The 19,252-nt window shown below is 43.0% G+C and overlaps 1 protein-coding gene across 10 annotated transcripts in view; it reads right to left on the reverse strand.

Moving 5' to 3' along the window:
- Window positions 1-19,252, reverse strand: part of SUPT20H (SPT20 homolog, SAGA complex component) — a 167,924-nt gene that overhangs the window by 12,534 nt on the left and 136,138 nt on the right. For 9 of the 10 annotated variants that reach the window (XM_030200390.1, XM_030200392.1, XM_030200395.1 and 6 more), the window contains one exon: window positions 6,286-6,341. The exons of the other annotated variant lie outside the window; for it this stretch is intronic. In XM_030200390.1, the coding sequence (XP_030056250.1) occupies window positions 6,286-6,341 (56 nt within the window). The remainder of the gene's footprint in view (window positions 1-6,285; window positions 6,342-19,252) is intronic. 10 annotated transcript variants of the gene reach the window in all.

The following is a 19,252-nucleotide window of genomic DNA, read 5'->3' on the forward strand; positions in this document are numbered from 1 at the left end:
CATAATCCTCCGACATCGGAGTCCAGCGCTGCAGCAGAGAGTGTTGTAGTGGTCTCATATGAGCCCTGGCCCAGGGCACTACTTCCATCGTGGCCGTCATAGAGCCCAACAGCTGCACACAGTCCCAAGCCCGAAGAGGAGAGGCTACTAGAAACTGGTCCACCTGAGCCTGAAGCTTGACAATCCGATTGTCTGGCAGGAACACTCTGCCCACTTGGGTGTCGAATCGAACTCCCAGATACTCCAGGGACTGAGTCGGGCGCAGCTGGCTCTTCTCCCAGTTGATGATCCACCCCAGGGAGCTCAAAAGAGCAACCACCCGGTCCACAGCTTTACCGCACTCTGCATAAGAGGGGGCTCGGATCAACCAGTCGTCCAGATAAGGATGGACTTGTACTCCTTCCTTTCGCAGGAAGGCCGCGATGACCACCATTATTTTGGAGAAGGTCCGCGGAGCAGTAGCCAACCCGAAAGGGAGGGCTCTGAACTGGAAGTGTCGGCCCAGGACTGCAAAACGCAGAAAGTGTTGATGAGAAGGCCAGATGGGAATGTGCAGGTACGCTTCCTTGATGTCCAAGGAAGCCAAGAAGTCTCCTGCCTTCACTGCCGCTATAACCGAGCGGAGAGTCTCCATGCGAAAGTGCCGCACTTTCAAGGCTCGATTGACCCCTTTGAGGTCGAGGATAGGCCGGACAGAACCTCCTTTCTTTGGTACCACAAAGTAAATGGAGTAACGTCCCTTGCCAATCTGACTTTCTGGCACCGGAACGACCGCACCCAGGCGTATCAGGTTGTCCAAGGTCTGCTGCACTGCCACAGCTTTGACCGGAGACTTGCAGGGGGAGAGTACAAACCCGTCTCTTAAGGGTCGGCAGAACTCTAACTTGTAGCCGTCTCTGATGACTTCCAGCACCCAAGCGTCTGAAGTTACTCTGGTCCATTCGCCCAGAAACGAGGACAGGCGTCCTCCAATCTGCACTGGGCCATGGACCAGGACCCCGTCATTGGGTACGAGACCCTGGGGGAGGACCGGAGGGCGTACCTCCGGGACGGCGGTCTCTGCGAAAGAAATGCTGCTTGGGGGAGAAGTTCCTTTTGAAGGAAGAGGGGGCAGAGGAGCCCGACTTGCCCGGGCGGTACCGACGGGCTTCCTGAAACCGTCCTCTGGAGATACCTGGGCGAGCACTGGCCCGAGCCCTGACCTCTGGTAACCTCTTGCCCTTAGACGTGCCGAGATCGGTCACGATTTTGTCCAGCTCGACCCCAAAGAGCAGCTTGCCTTTAAAAGGCAACTTAGCCAGGCGGGACTTAGAGGCGTGGTCCGCAGACCAATGTTTCAGCCAAAGCCAGCGCCGCGCAGAGACTGTCTGAGCCATGCCTTTAGCCAAGGCTCTCAAGACATCATACAGTAAGTCTGCCAAATAAGCCAAGCCCGACTCCAGGGCCGGCCAGTCAGCCCTCAAGGAAGGATCCGAGGGGGAAGCCCGCTGCACAATCGTCAGGCACGCCCTGGCCACGTAGGAGCCACAAACTGAGGCCTGCAAACTTAAGGCAGCCGCCTCGAAGGACGACCTTAAGGCCGCCTCCAATCTTCTGTCTTGGGCGTCCTTTAGGGCCGTGCCACCTTCCACCGGCAACGCCGTTTTCTTAGTCACCGCAGTGATTAAAGAATCCACGGTAGGCCAAAGAAAGGCCTCACGTTCACCTTCAGGCAAAGGATAGAGGCGGGACATAGCCCTAGCCACTTTGAGGCTCGCTTCCGGGACATCCCATTGAGCCGAAATTAAGGTGTGCATGGCATCATGCACGTGGAAGATTCTAGGCGGGCGCTTCGTCCCCAGCATAATGGCGGAGCCAACAGGGGCTGAGGGAGAGACGTCCTCCGGAGAGGAAATCTTTAAAATGCTCATGACCTGCATTAACAGGTTGGGCAAATCCTCTGAGCGAAAGATCCGTGCTGCAGAGAGGTCATCCGCTCCATCCAAGCGGGAATCCGTCTCCTCCAAGGAATCCCCAAAGGATCGTTGGGAGAACTCAGATACGCTGCCCTCATCTACATCAGAGGAAACAGCGTCCTCTAAGGCCTGGGAATCCACCCGAGGGCGTTTACTTCCGGGGGCCTCAACCCCTTTATCGGATAAAGGAGAAGGGGCAGCGTTCTGCATAAGGAAGGCCTGATGCAGCAGCAAAATAAACTCGGGGGAGAAACCCCCCAGACTGTGCACTTCAGCAGTCTGGGCCACAGCCCTAGAAGCACCCTCAACCAGCGCTCGCAAGAGCGGGGGAGAAACATGCTGCGCATCCAAGATGGCGTCCGGCGCGACACTCTGCGAAGGAGCCGCGCGGGAAGAACGGCGCTTAACTTTAGCCGCTTCCTTGCCGTCGCCCAAATCAAGGGCGTCCATGGCATGAACGTCTCCCAGCTCAAGGGCGGCCCAAGAAGAAGCCGTCCGAGCAGAGTGGCCGGCCAAGATGGCGGAGGCGAGCAGCGGGGGATGGGCGTTTATGGCGGGAAAAACCGCCGCACCGGAGGAAGACCCGGGACACTGACCGGCCTCCGAACTGACACTCAACAAGGGCGAATCAGACTTTAATACCCCCGCATCCCCGCTAGTAGCGCATACGCGGTCCGGGGAGCGATTCTTCGCGCCCTCGCCCTCCGACGCCATAGGCCACGTGGAGATCAATCGGGGAACCCCCTGCCCGCTATAAAAAAGGTAAAAATTACCTGCTTCACGCTCCGAGCTGTAACGACCTGTGTCCCAGTGAGTAGCTGCAATAAACGTCGAAATAAACGCCTTTAAGGACGTCCAAAATTTTTTTTTTTAACGGAGCTAGCGGGAGGGGGGAGAAAAGGAGGGACCTGGCACCACCAGGTTTGCACTTGCTCAAGAAGAGCCCTCAACCCCAGGCACTCAACAAAACCTAAAAATTAGGCTTGGAGGCCTAGCCAGAGCTGCTGCTGTGTGTGACCACCACCTGCTGAGATAGAGAACATACTGAGGAGTTTCTGGCAGCACATGACCACATATAGGGAGGCAAAAGTTTGCTCTCTATCTCCACCTGCTGGTAGATGGACACAACCCACCAGTCTATGGATTGATCAGCATGATGATATGGAAGGATGGCTGCAACTGAAGGTATGAACTGGTAGTCATATTAGACTGGATCCTCAAAAATAATTCTAACAACTTATTAAAATTTTGCTAGTGGAGTTCTTCTATTTATAGTGGATCTGTAAAAAAATCATGAATCTTTTTAAAGATCAACCACGTGAACATCTGAAATCAAAGTTTATGTTTCCCCTAAGTCGGTCTGTATTTTAGCACAATTTATATTCAAAACATGATTAGGTCCTAATATAAACCTTGATAGCAGAAGCATAACCCCACTGAATAACTCAGTCACAAAGGACATATTTTGATTATTTTTACAACAAAAAGATTCATACGAACATAAGTGTTGCTATACTGGGGCAGACCGAAGATCCATCGAGCCCAGTATCCTGTTTCCAACAGTGGCCAATCTAAATCACAAGTAGCTGGCAAGATCCCAGAACAGAAAACAGATTTTATGCTGATTATCTTAGAAATAAGCAGTGGATTTTCCCAAGTCCATCTAAATAATGGTTTATGGATTTTTCTTTTAGGAAATTATCCAAACCTTATTTAAAACCTGCTAAGCTAGAAGCTTTTACCACATTCTCTGGCAATGAATTCCAGAGTTTAATTACAAGTTAAGAAATATTTTCTCTGGTTTGTTTTAAATTTACTACTTAAGTAGCTTCATTTCGTGCCCTCTAATCCTAGTAATTTTTGAAATTCACCTCTACCTGTTCTACGCCACTCAGTATTTTATAGACCTCTATCATATCTCCCCTCAGCCTTCTCATCTCCAAGCTAAAGAGCTCTAGCCTCTTTAGCCTTTCTTTCCTCATATGGAAGTCATCCCATCCACTTTTTCATTTTCGTTGCCTTTTTCCTATACCTTTCTTAATTCCGCTATATCTTTTTAGTGATGTGGTAACCAGAACTGCACACAGTATGAGGTGCAGTCACATCATAGAGTGATATAAAAGCATTATAACATTCAACAATATATATCCTTATGTGAAAAAGTATGTGAAACTTTCATTAACTAATAGTACCTCTCCAAGAAGCAACAGCTTCAATTAAATATTTCCTGAACTATCAGTCTCTCATATTGCCCTTCGGGGATTTTGGCCCATTCTTCTTTACAGAATTGTTTCAGGCTTTGCTACAATATTTCAAAAGGATTTAGGTTAGAACTTTGACTTGCCCATAATGAAACTCTAAACTTCATCTTCAGCCACCCTCTGGTAGATTTACTTCAATTTTCAGAGTAATTGTCTTTTGCATGACCAGTTTTGGCTCAGCTTCAGCTCATGGACAGATGTCTTAACATTTTCCTTTAGCTTTCTGACAAAGCAGAGCTCATGGTTCCACCAATGATGGTATGCCATCCAGGTCTTGATGCAGCAAAGCATCCCCACACTATGACACCTCCACTACCATGCTTGAAGTTCTTACTCTGGAAAGCAGCATTTGGTTTTTGCTAAATAATATTTTTATTGTGACCAAAATGCTCAATTTCTGACTCATCTGTCCAGAAAATATTATTCCAGAAATCTTGTAGGTCATCCAGAAGCTCTCAGGTGAGCCTGAGGTGGGCAGCAATGTTCTTTTTAGTGAGCAGATACATCACAGTCAGAGGAAGTATGTCTATACGGTTATATTAGTTCTTGAGTTCCAGACAACATGGCCTATCTTTCTTTTACAAATATCTTGAACATTTCCTTCAAAAGGCATCTGTTCCTTTGGTGGAAAAAGCTTCACTAGTTCTGTCTGCATAAAGGAGGAGAACTCCACTTTCAGCAGTTCCTGGACAAGGACTACCTTAAAACAACCTAGGATGGATGACTTGGTGGGATTTTCAATAGACAACATCTGTAGCCTTAATTTATAAACAAGAGAACCAAGTTTCTAAAGTTACAAGGGGTCAACAGTGTAAGTTAAATCTTATTACCCCTTCTGCTCAAAAGGCAGGACTCAAGAGACTGAAGTTTAAGAAATAAGCTCTGGATCTGGTCATAAATTTGATAGCCCTGGGTGATAACTTTGAGCACATGCCAGAGCCAGGCTTATCAAACTGATTTAGTTGTTTCACAGAAAGGAAGTATATCAAATCTATGACCCTTTATCCTTTATTGTGCTCTTGAACTAAGCAGCACACAAAGCTTTTATAATCATTTGTCATATTTTGTGGTTGCAGTAGGGTCAATGCTTGAAGTTACTGTACTGTTCATCCATGGTAGGGAAAATCTTTGATGCAAAATCAAATGCAAAAACTCCTATGGGTAAAAATTTGATTGAGGCTGTTGAAGCAGGCTGCACTGAATGTACTCTAGAGGTCCAAGCAGCCATGCCAAGAAAACAAACAGGTTTCTAACAATGTAAATGTTTTATTAAGAAACTAGAAGACAATGAGGAGAAAAAGAATGATTGAGGCAGCCCAGTCTTGAAAGATGGTGAAGAAAGGACAAAATGAGGGGTGTGCATGAATGTCACCAAGTACAAAAATTGACAGAGAGAGCTCTACAAGGTGATGTCCATGGGAGAAATTCCATGCATGTCCAGAAAAGCTCTTAGGTTTTCCAGAACATTCACTGAAATTCTATGCATTCTGTCATTGAATGACAGTTCGCAGAGGTGTAACTAGTTATCCTATTTGTCCTTGGAGAATTTCACTTTTTAACTTTTAAAATTTTGATTTTTAAAAATAAAAAGAGATCGAGTTTCAATGAATAGTTAATCCAAAGAGACACTGACCTCTCGCACTAACATCTGATGTATTTTGTGATACGGCAACGTTTAAGCACACAGCTCTCAATTCAAGCTTTTACTTTCACAGTTTATTTATATGCACAATAACCTAGCTTACAAAAAACTCCAAGACTGATGCAAGCTCTGACCTAAAAGTATTATGTTTTGACAGTATTAAAAGGTCACCTGTTGCTTTAAACTCATTTCTAAATTTTAAAGTAATGCACAAAAAAAGATAATTTTGTAAGTTTTTATAGAGACCCGTATACCACTGTATGAGGTCACTTTGTTTTATCACCCTGATCCCAAAGCTGCAATTTATCTCCACATGACAATATGCTCATGGTCTATCAGTGGCACAAAAGGAGAGAAAAAGGACTAGATGCTTGGTCATACGGGGCAATAAAATCCATTCAATTTAGTCCATGTTTATCATAATTACCTGTAGAAGATTTAAGGGTCTGAGACTTGAAGTATTTTTTAGACCAAATGGGCCACCTGTCAAAGAAAAGTCTTATGTTTAAAAGGCAAATATATTTTACACAAGTGTTAAATAATCATTGGACTGAGGAGCTGTTTGGAATCTCAACGCAAAGAAATTACTTTTGATTTTAAACCTAAAGAACATACTACACCTAGAAAAAAAGATACAGAGCAGAAAAACAAGAATCAGGATTATGAAGAGAGACTCCAGAAACCAAGGTTCTTCAACTTGGAAGAGTGACTAACGAGAGAAACAGATATATGAACTCATGAAAGGTGTGAACAAAAGAGCGACTAAACAGAGATATGACAGACAAAATCACGAAAGGTGTGAACAGAATAGTAGGGAAACTGTTATTCACTATAAGCTCATAATAAAAGTTGGGGGGGCATCTGATATCATCAACAGGGAGCAGTTTTGTAAAACTTATACACAACATATGGTGCATAGTTAATCTCAAACTCATTGTCAGACAATGTTATAGAGGTAAATAGTATAAATGGGTTTAAAAAGGGATCACAACGTAGAGGAAAGGTTCACAGTCCTTGGGAAACAGGAGTCTCAGAGTTAATTCAGTGGTGGCACCTATTGGTTGCATGAATACCAAGTTCCTGTGGGATCTATTGTTCCTAGTCAAAGGCAATCATTGCAATGGCTGGGTTTGGTAGAGTTTAAAAAAATAAAACAACAGCGAGGCTTGGGCGGGGGGGGGATTGAAAAAAAAATAGGATAGTTCCAAAATGAAAGCCCATAGAACCATATGGCAACAGAGGCAAGTTCTGACTGAGTTGGCAGACCAGTCATGCCCCCCCCCTAAAAAAAAGGACTTGTATAAATTTATGGAAGACAGATCAACCACAGACTATTTAACACAGAATTCAAGGAAATCACCCCACAATCAGTATATCCCTAAAACATGTCTGCTGGGAATAGTAGGATTGACAATAGTTAAATGACTACTAGACATTCTATTTCTTTGCACACATACTCTAAGTGTAAAGTGTGTGCCACTGCTGGAAGAAGGACTATGTTCGATGGACTTTTTATCTGACTCAGTTTGGTAATTCCTATCTTTACACTTTCATTTATCCAGACTCCTCAATTTTTGGAAGATTTGTTTTCTACTTAAAAGCAGTGATGCCTTCTGACTGCAGTCCATTCCTCCTTTGCTTGGATCTATTAGATTGTAAGCTCTTTGAGCAGGGACTATTTTTCTTCTATGTTTGTGCAGCACTGCGTACGCCTTGTAGCGCTATAGAAATGCTAAATAGTAGTAGTAGTATTTCTTAGGCCCCTGGCCACTGAATAATTGTGGATTTTATAGTTTTCAGTTTATGTTTACTCATTCTTGCTGTACAGCCCTTTATTAAACAGCAAAGCTGTTAACACATGCTCACTGCTAGATGTACACAGCAAATTCCAAAAGAGTAGGAAGGAGTTGTTGATTCCATGATTGGCAGTTCTTGGAAACTGATTGGCAAACTACACCAGTGGTTTCCAAACCTGTCCTGGGGGCTCCCCTTAATAAGGAGAGGAATCCTATCCAAGTGACCAAGCTTATTAATTATTTGCTATACTGCTCATCGGGAATCAGTTGTTACCGGAGACTTTATTACACACAAAGTATGTCAAAATGGACATATACACACCAATGCATTGTTTTTTTATTTTACTATTTACATTTCTCTGGAAACTATGAGTAATAGGTGAATTCTAATCTGGTTGCTTCCTATATGCAACATGTTTAGTAAAAGGGGAAACATTTGTAGAAGTCCCTACACTGCAGTGTTTTCTGTTCTGTATCAAAGGTGACAGTCCCATAAGATGTAAGCCATCACAGTTTGAAATGTTGAATTGGCACAACAGATGCCTTCATTACCTCACAAGAACAATTTCCTCAAAGAGATTCATAGGTACAAAGCCACAATACCAAAAGGATGCAAAAGGTAAATTTCCCTTTCCCAATGTTTCTTTCATAACAGACCCATTAAGAACTACACATTTTAATATCAGTCACATCCACACTGAAAAAGGGCCTTTGACATTGTAGAAGGCAGAGAAAATGGCATAGGGTAATCTTCATCTGTCACCAGATGAAGACTATCCTATGTAGTCTTCATCTACCACCACAGTCCATGAAAGGGGCTGTGTGAGCCTTAGTTGTCCAAAAAGGATCTTACCAAGTTTCATTTACACAGAAAAGCAACAGCACAAACTCAATCTTTAAAATATTAACATGCTTGTTTCATGGCTCTTGTTTCATGTATGTCTTTGTCCAATTTTATTCTTAATTTTTTCTGGTCCTAATAATTTTATAATATTTTAATGCTCTTTTGATATAAAAGGTTTGAATTTATTTTTTAAAGATATTTTTCTTTTTTCTTTATATTTTTATTTTTCTCTTTCTTGCCTAACAAGCAGTCATGCCAGGATCCTCTCTCTGGGTGGTGGTGGGGTGGGCGGGGAGGTCTGGGGCTTTTGATCCTGCTCATCCTAATATGACAGCCCAGTCATAAGAGTTCAGACACAAGCCATTCAAGTTATGTTTTCCAACGATACGGTCAGAACGGTGTGTGGTAGTGGGTTGGTAATATAAATGGGATTGTGAGTTTCTCTTGTCTTATGTTATATGATGCCTTGTTTCATATTATTTTACTTTTTCATTCTGATGCATTGTACTTGATTGTTCTTATTGCCTAACTTTATTGTTTATGGTTTTACTGATCCCAAATAAAAACTGTTTAAACAAAGCTCTGCTTTCTGTAATGCCTTCATAAGCTGCTCGTGCTATACTGGTGTTTTTGATGTATTGGCATATTGCCTGCATAAGACCAAAAGCAGAAGACACGCCATTTACTTAAGACTCACAGTGGGTCTTTTACTAAGGAGCGCATGTGTGTTTAGTGCGTGCTGAAAACAGGCAAGTACTAAACATTAGAGACGCCCATAGGAATACATTGGCGTCTCTTAACATTTAGCACACGCCTATTTTTAGTGTGCGCTAAAAACTTAAGTGCACCTTAGTAAAAGACCCCCACAATGTGGTTGGACCACTCATGTGATCTTACCAGAAGTTAATTGGGCCCAAATATGTGTAAATTAGACAAAGTTGTGTGTCCGAACAGCATCAGGTGGCTTGTTACTAGTTATATCAGGATATATAAATATTTGAGAATTACAGCACACATATATGAAGAATGTAAGTTCATGGACTAGATCACGATTAATGGTTTCAATTAATTGCTGGGAAAATATATGAGTTAGACTGCTGAAGCAGACTGTTTTCTTTGATTTATATCTTGAAATGACTCTGGGTCATATGACTGGTAAAACTGCCAGGTCACAGTCTAACTAAAAACAGGAAAGATGAGTTTTGAAGATAGTTATTTATACACTGTCACATATACTTTCCTTAGAAGAAAAAACAGTTCTGGTGTGAAGGTGCAGTCTGGAACAGAAAAGAATGGGTCTAGGATAGAGGTCAATCAAAACTTTTTTTTTTGCCCAGTTTTGGCTAAACCGAAACTGCCACCAAAACGGTCTGAAAGTTTGAAACCAAAACTGCAGCCGAAGCCAAAAATTAAGTTTGGTTGTGTGAATGTGAACCAGTGAGGGCTGCTGGGGATTGTCAGAGCTTGCAGTCTGCATCCCCTTGCAAAACCCACAGTATCCAAGCAAATATAACAATTTAAATAATGAGACTGTATTTTACTCCAAGCAAAATAGCCTCCACACACATGGAATGCAGCTAATGAAAAAACTGTGTCACGGGCCAGGGAGGGCGAATTCTTGGGCTGCAACCAAGTTTAAGCAACCTAACAATCCTGGAGGCCTAGGTAGGGTCCCATTGGTAGCAGGCGAGTCGTGCCTAGTCTAGGATCAGGGTTGACTAAGTCTTGAGGTTTACCAGGAGAGCAGGGAGTACCATAATAGAGGCCAACTGCAGGCAAGTTGGTCTGGATACCCTCAATGGTACTGAAGAGGCTCTAGAAGTCCAAACAATTCTGGAGTTCATGGCATGCTGAGATCAAGGCGAAGTCAGGCAAGTAGGAATCAGGGCAGGCGGCGGTCCAGAGGAATCAAGGAGACAAGCCAATCTGAGGAAAGAAGCTGGAACAAGGGTGGGCAGGCGGGCTTGAGAGGCAGATAGGACCAAGAGTGGGATTGGAGGATATGCATACAGAATCACCTCCCCCCCCCCCCCCCCCCAATCAAGAAGGAAGGTATCCAATGAAAACCTGCTGTGTGGTCCAAGTCTGGAGCAGTACTGAGGGACTTTGCTGTTGAGATGAGCGGCAAAGAGATTCACCAAGGGGGTGCTTCATTCTTGGAAATTCTTGCGGGCTACGCCTATATTGAGAGACCACTTGTGTGGTTGAATCATCCTGCTCAGTCTGTCCACCAGACTTGCTTTTTCCTCCAGATATATAGCTCTGAGCACCATGCTATGCGTGGTGACCCTCTGCCACACTCTGACTGCTTCCTGACACAAGGAGTAGGAACCCCTACCCATCCTCTTGTTGACACAGTATATAGCAACCTGATCGGCTATTGAACCAAATTGTTCTCATTCAAACAATCTATGAAAGCCTTTAGAGAGTTCTATATTGCCAACAGCTCTACGAGACTGATGTGAAGCTGGGCCTCCTAAGCGGACTAATGACCCTGGGTGTGAAGCCCAACTACATGAGCACCACATACCAGGATGAATGTATCTGCGGTCAGAATATGGAATGAAAGTCCCAGAGTCAAACTGGTTTAAACTGTCCACCAGAGAAGGGATTGCCTCTGCTCTGGGGTGACCGAGATGGTATCCATTAGGTATTCCGTGGCCTGACACCACTGGGAAGCCAGCATCCACTGGGCACCTTGTAAATGGAGGCCATGTGGCCCAATAACCTCAACATCTGCTGAGCTGTGACCTGTTGGATGCTTCAAACCTGAAGAGCAATTCAAATGAGTTTATCTGTTCTCTCTTGAGAAAGGTAGGCTCGAGCATGAATCGTGTCTAGCAGTGCTCCAATGTACTGGGAATACATTGGAGTAAGTGGGACTTTGGATAGTTGATTACAAACCCAAATGGCAGAATGCGGTACTGGTAGTGGTGTTTCTCTACTTGAAATCTGAGATAGCAACTGGATGTATTTGGAAATGGGTGTCAGCAACTCTTAAGTCTAGAGAACAGCCAATTGTTTTCCTGAATCATGGGGAGAAGGGTGCCCAGGGAAATCATCCTCAACTTTTCTTAGACCAGATATTTGTTCAGGGTCCTTATCTTTTTGGGTATGGGGAAGTACTTCAAATATACAATCATTTCCGTTCTTCCCCTGGTGGAATGGGTTTGACTGCATGGGCCTTTAAAAGGGAAAACGGTTCCTCTGCAAGCACTTCCTTGTGCTGAGAGCTGAATTTTGAACTCTTGGTGGGCAATCCGGAGGTGGTTGATGCCAATTGAGTGTGTAACTCACCTGGACTATTTGAAGTATCCACCAGTTTGAGTTTATAAGGAACTACCTTTCTTGGAAAAAATTCAGCCTCCCGCCAGCTGGCAGGTCATTCGGGATGGGCACTTTTATGTTGGTCATGCTCTGCTGGAGCCAGTCAAAAGCTTGTCCATTGCTTAGACTGGGTTGCGGGCTGGGGCTTTTGGGCCCACTGCTGCCTAGGACAGGAGCACGGAGCCTGGGTCTGCTGTGGAGGGAGGAACAAGGGAGTAAACCTACACCTTTGAGAATATGTTTATGTTTATTAAAATGCTTGATACCCTGGCATTTCTGAAAACAGGCCATGGCAGCTAACAATAAAAACATTACAAATTAAAAATTGTAAGTGTATGTGAAAGGAACGCAAAAGGTAAACAGGAAAGGAAAAGACCATCCAACGGAAAAGCAATCACATAAGTTAATAGGAAGCTACAGAAAGTTGTTAGACACACGTGGGTATGCTGCTAGGACAATCAGATTACTGTGGAACTCCAGGCATGCCGCTATGGAGGTTCAAAAGCCATTAAAAAAAAGTTTTAAGTAAGGTCTTGAATTTTATATAAGATATTTCTGAATATATGTAGGGGAGAAACAAATTTCAAAGTGAAGGGGCCAAAAAGTAGAAAGCAGATGATCGGGTGGACTTGTAATGTACAATCTTGGGAGAGGGAAGGACCAAACAATGAGAATCCAAAGAACAAAGGACACGAGAGGGGGTATATGGTAAAACAACAGAAGCAAGATATGCTGGGGAACCTAGGTAAAGAGCTTTATGGGTCAGACAAAAAATTTTAAACTAACATCTAATTGAAGAAAAAGAGGAGTGATATGATCATATTTACATGCCTTAGAGTTTATGGTCTATGAAGCAAGGCAGAAGAGATTCCACAAAAGAGTTACAATAGTTAAGACATGAAATGACAAAAGCATGTAGTGTGTGGAACGAAGTGAAATCCAAGAATTGACTACTAGCTCAAAGATGACACAACCAATAGAATCTCTTCTTGATAACAGCAGAAACATGAGGATCAAACGAGCGTTCTGAATCAATGACAACACCTAAATACCGAAAAGTCTGAACAGGGGTGATGGTGATATCAAACAAGGAAAGTGGTGCAGATGGATGGGTATAATAAACCATATATCCAGCAGGCAATGGTTTTCCAGGGTTTAAGGCCATTTTGTGACTGTAGAGATAAGAGATTTGGATTATGGGGAAAAACTGAAAAAATCAAAAGAATATTGTCTACATAGAAGAATTTAATATTAAAATCCTGGATTGGAAGATCTAAGGGACTGAGAAATATATTAAAGAGTACTGGGGAAAAGAACAGAACCCTGAGGGACACCATAATCCAGTGACAAAGTAGTAGATGTCGAAATAAAACTGGACACTTAAAAGTCCTACCAGAGAGAAAAGAAGAAAACCAATGAAGTACTGAACCTGAAATACCAATAGAGTGAAGACGAGCCAAAAGAAGAGAGTGGTCAACGAGGTCGAAAGCAGCAGATCGATCTAGAGAAACACCATCTGACCAGAATCAAGAAAATAATGTAGTTCACTCATCAAAGCAGTAATGGTAGTTTTAGTGTTATGGTTACTGCAAAAACCTGTATGACGAGAGTGAAGTATGTGGTGACTGTCTGTGAACTGTACCAGCTGATTGAAGACAATATGTTCCATAAGTTTGGAAATAAAACAAAGGTTAGAGATAGGACGATAGGAGGGGTTTAGTGAGGAATTCTTAATGGGCTTCACTACAGCATGCTTCCAAACTGATGGGACATGGCTAGAAGAAAGACTTAAGGTTACTAGGTGCAAGGCCAATGAGAGAAGACAGTACCTATCGATCTTTAACCAGCTAGAAGGAAGGAGATCCAGGGGGGAGATTGTCAAATGCATACAAGTCAAATGCATATATAAGACAAAGCTTTACAAAGTTGGATTAAATAGTGAAAAGTCGTCCAAGATGAGAAAGTAGCAGTAGAAACTTGAAAAGTAGGAAGATCAACCTAAGCAGCCATAGTACATCAACCTGAGCAGCCATAGTACAAGTAGAAAGGGAGGTGCAGTCAAGTGCTAATCTTAATGTCGAAACTTTTTTTTTTTATTGAAAAGGCAGAAGTAAGCATAAACAAAGTTCTACTAGAATTTTTGTATTTACACAACTGGTTAGAGAATAAGATTTTTTGCCTAAACAGAGCTGAAAAGAATAAAAATGAGAAGATTTTCTGTATGCTAGCAAAGCTTCTTCAGATCTACATTTCCACCATTTTCTTTCAACTTCTACCTGCAAACCTCTGAGAAGTGGAGGGCGCGGAAGGATGGGCAGAGATAGGTACTTGATGATATTGGTTCTCTTCTTTATGAGATCTGCCTGTTCCTTCCACCTTGTCCCCAAAAATATTGTCTCCTTGGCAAGGAACATCCGCTAACTCTTCCTGAACCACTGGTTCGAGGTACAAGACACACAGCCATGAAAGTCTGCAAAGCTTGGACACCACATCGAAAGAATCAAAAGTTGCCTAAGCTCTGTGCTTCTGACATTCCTTCTGCTTAGCAAGCTGTCAAAGCCCTGTGGCCTGCTCCAGTGGTAGAGTGTTCAAAAACTCGAGCACACAGCTCACCAAGTTCTTCAGTAGAGCTGGTAGGACTGGATGCAGAAAAGGAGCATTGAGTCCTGAAACACCTTTCTCCCAAAAGACTTCAGAGCGTAAACATCACTGCTTGGGGTAGCCAAGGCATAGGTCCTCAAACCTCTGGCTCTTTTGAGAGTGGATCTGACCATCAAGTAATGGTGCACAAGCTGCAGTTTCTCAAATCCAGGAGCCATCTGGACTCTATACATGGAGTCGCCTTCTTTGGGACAACCTGCACAGAGAGAGGGGTCTCCCAATTCTTAATCTGTGCCATCTTAAGGATGTTGTGAACAGGCACTGTCACAGTTTCCTTGGGTGTGGAGTCATAGTCAAGGATGTCCAACATGTCAGCCCTGAGCTTGTTCTCAATCTCCAACTTAAATGGAATAGCTTCCGCCATTTCCCTCAAAAACTGGAAAAAAATAGCTCTTCTGGAGGAGACGTCCTCCTTTCCTTGGGGGATGGAAGGGTCTGAAGGAAGACCAACAGAACTCTCCTCTGAGGGTTCCTCTGATTCCCTTTCAGACCCCTGAGTCATCCGTATCAGACTCAGTGAAGTACTCCTCCTGGATCATCTGAGTCTGTGGTTACCTTGGATCACTGGACATGTGACCAGGGATCTGGGAGAAAGTGCCATGGGAATGGGGTTCTTTCCTGGCATCCAGGGTTGCTTCCTTCCCCAACAGACTAGAAAGGAAAACTGCATCGGTTTGTGCAAGCTGTGGCACCCAACGAGGCACCAGCATTGACGAAGACCTGATAGACAGGGCATGGGTCTCCAAGATGGGCTAGAGTGGCACCTTAGCTGGCATTGATGCCCTTAATACCTCAGTGTCATGCCAAACCAAGCTGTACCCCAGTTCCTCTTGTAGCATGACCTGGAGCACCTCTTTGACGGCAAGCATCAGTAAAGATTGGGCTGGTGTCAGAGTGGAAACAGCCTGTGAAGATGGAGGTGGGGGTCCCAGCTTTGGGGAGACTGGCACAGTGGCACTACTACCATGGATGGGGAGTTGTTATGGCGTTGATACTTCTTGGGTACCAGTGATGCCACTGTCCTTACACTCCAGGAACCATGCTTCTTTGCCTTCAATGTAGAACATCAGGATTCCTCAGTGCTCACGAGAACGACATGAAATCCTCAAGTGTTCTCAGTGTAGGATTCATGATGCTAGGCCTAAGTGGGTATTAACAACACACAATGTTGAGGTAAGTGGAGACCTCCCTGGTGTTGGTGCACCTCCAGCACTTGATGCCAACGGGGTCGATGCCTCCGATGCCAATGTTCATGAAATGGACTTCAGCATGCCAAAACATCTCTCACGCTGGGCCTCACTACTCTTCTGTGTTCTTTTCTGCATTTGAGAACAGAATTTACAATGAGAGGGCTGATGAGGACCAAGGCATGGGAGGCACCAGCTAAAGAGTTTAATTACACGTTGCGAGAAGAAACATTTTCTCTGATTTGTTTTAAATTTACTACCTTGTAACTTCATTGCATGCCCCCTAGTCCTAGTATTTTTGGAAACAGTAAACAAGCGATTCATGTCTACCAGTTCCACTCCACTCATTATTTTATAGACCTCTACCACATCTCCCTTAGCCGTCTTTTCTGGAGTGGAGGAGTAGCCTAGTGGTTAGTGCAGCGGACTCTGATCCTGGGGAACTGGGTTCGATTCCCACTGCAGCTCCTTGTGACTGTGGGCAAGTCACTTAACCCTCCATTGTCCTAGGTACAAATAAGTACCTGTATATAATATGTAAACCGCTTTGAATGTAGTTGGAAAAGCCACAGAAAGGCAGTATATAAGTCCCATTCCCTTTCTCCAAGCTGAAGAGCCTTAGCCGCTTTAGACTTTCCTCATAGGGAAGTCGTCCCATCTTTTTTATCATTTTCGTCACCCTTCTCCATACTTTTTCCAATTCCACTATATCTTTTTTTTTAGATTCGGTGACCAGAATTGCACCCAATATTCAAGGCACAGTCGAATATAACAAAAAATAAAAATAAAACCATGGAGCGATACAAAGGCATTATAACATCCTCATTTTTGTTTTCATTTCTTTTCCAAATAATACCTAACATTCTATTTGCTTTCTTATCCGCCGCAGCACACTAAGCACAGGGTTTCAACTTATCAACGATGACACCTAGATCCCTTTCCTGGTTGGTGACCCCTAATGTTGAAACCTTGCATTACATAACTATAGTTTGGGTTCCTCTTTCCAACATGCATCACTTTGCACTTGCTCACATTAAATGTCATCTGCCATTTGGATGCCCAGTCTCGTAAGGTCCTCTTGTAATTTTTCACAATCCTCTTGCGATTTAACAACTTTGAAAAACTTTGTGTTGCCAGCAAATTTAATTACCTCACTAGCTACTCCCATCTGTAGACAATGTATAAATATGTTAAAAAGCAACTGTCCCAGCACAGACCTCTGGTGAACACCACTATCTACCCTTCTCCATTGAGAATAGTAACCAATTAACCCTACTCTCTGTTTTCTATCTTTTAAGCAGTTTTTAATCCACAACAGAGCACTATCTCCTATCCCATGTTTCTTCAATTTCCTCTGGAGTCTTTCATGAGGTACTTTGTCAAATGCTTTTTGAAAATCCAGATACACAATATCAACCGGATCAACTTTATCCACATGTTTGTTCATCCCTTCAAAGAAATGTAGTATATTGGTGAGGCAAGATTTCCCTTCACTAAAACCATGTTGGCTTTGTCTCATTAATCCATGCTTTTCAATGTGCTCTGTAATTTTGTTCTTTATAACAGTCTCTACCATTTTGCCCGGCACCAACATCAGGCTCACCGGTCTATAATTTTCCCGGATCTAATATACATTGGCCACCCTCCAGTCTTCCGGACCCATACATGATTTTAAAGATAAAATTACATATTACTAACAATAGTTCTGCAAGTTCATTTTTCAATTCTTTCTGTTATCTGGGATGAATCCCACCCAGTCCAGGCAATTTGCTACTCTTCAATTTATCAAATTGCGCCATTACATCTTCCAGGTGTATAGAGATTTCATTCAGTTCCTCTGACTCATCAGATTTGAATACCATATCTGCCATGGTATTTCTCCCAAACCTTCCTTAGTGAAGACTAAAGCAAAGAATTAATTTAATCTCTCAGCTATGGCTTTGTCTTCCCTGAGTGCCCCTTTACCCCTCAGTCATCTAGCGGTCCAAATGATTCTTTTGCCGGCTTCTTGCTTTTACTGTACCTAAAAGAGTTTTTACTATGTGTTTTTGCCTCCAATGCAGTTTCTTTTCAAAGTCCCTCTTTGCGCTCCTCATCAGCTCGTTGCATTTTACGTGCCATTCCTTATGCTGTTTCTTATTATTTTCAGTTGGATCCTTCTTCCATTTTCTGAACGATTTTCTTTTAGTTCTAATAGCTTCCTTCACCTCACTTTTTAACCATGCTGGCTGTTGTTTGCCCTTCCTTTCTCCTTTTTTAATACATGGAATATAACTGGTCTAGGCTTCCAGTATGGTATTTTTGAACAGCATGCACGCCGGATGTAAATTTTTGACCTTCGCAGCTCCTCCTCTAAGTTTTTTTTTCACCATTCTTCTCATTTAATCATAGTCTCTTTTTTTAAAGTTAGATGCCAATGTATTGGATTTCCTGTGTGTACTTACTCCAGAGCAGATATCAAATCTGATCATATTATGATCACTGTTATCAAGCGGCCACATCACCATTCTCTCCTACACCAGTTCATGCGCTACGCTAAGGACTAGGTCTAGAATTTTTCCTCCTCGTTGGCTCCTAAACCAGCTGCTCCATAAAAGCAGTCCTTGATTTCGTCAAGGAATTTTACCTGCCTAGCATGCCCTGATTTTACATTTAACCAGTCAATATCGGGGTAATTGAAATCACCCATTATTATTGTGTTCCTCAGTTTGTTAGCCTCCTTAATTTCTAATAATATTTTTAGATCTGTCTGTTCATCCTAGCCAGGTGGATGGCAGTACATTTCTATCACTATCCTTTTCCCCTTTACACATGGAATTTCAGTCCCTAGGGATTCTAAGATGTTTTTTTGTTTCCTGCAGAATTTTCAATCTATTTGATTCAAGGCCCTCCTTAACATACAGTGTTACCCCCGCCACCAATTCGATCCACAGTATCACTATGATATAATTTGTACCCCGCTATGACAGTGTCCCACTGGTTATCCTCCTTCCACCAGGTCTCAGAGATGCCTATTATATCTAATTTTTCATTTAGTGCAATATATTCTAACTCTCCCATCTTATTTCTTAGGCTTCTGGCATTCACATATAGACATACAGAGGTGTAAAACTATGTTTGTTGTTCCTATTTACAGCTTGCTCAGCAGTTGACAGTGATAATTTGCAATCTTCTGTCTGCTTTTTATTTAAAAGACGCCTGGTCTATGATGGTCTCTATTGCAACCTCGCTATCGAGATTCCCTATCTTCCCTGTTGGTGATATCTTTGAAAGATACCTTGTGCCAAAAGCAACATTAAATCAGAGATAAATTGTTTATTTCAATATGATTTAGCACAGTAGCGTCACAGATTATTCGTATTTGAATTTAAATTACTATTCAGCCAAATATGAATAATGTATTTGGGGCACTATTTGGGGCCGAATCGAATAGGCATATTCGATACAGTCCTACTGAATATATTCCTTAAACACTGTGGTCAATGTTCAAATAAAAATGTTGATCGCTACCACTGAAAATGAGGCCCACTGTGCCTTAGGGCTATTCCAAACATACACGTACACCAATTCGACAGCAGT

Source organism: Microcaecilia unicolor, chromosome 4, assembly GCF_901765095.1.
Source record: "Microcaecilia unicolor chromosome 4, aMicUni1.1, whole genome shotgun sequence".
NCBI lineage: Eukaryota > Metazoa > Chordata > Amphibia > Gymnophiona > Siphonopidae > Microcaecilia > Microcaecilia unicolor.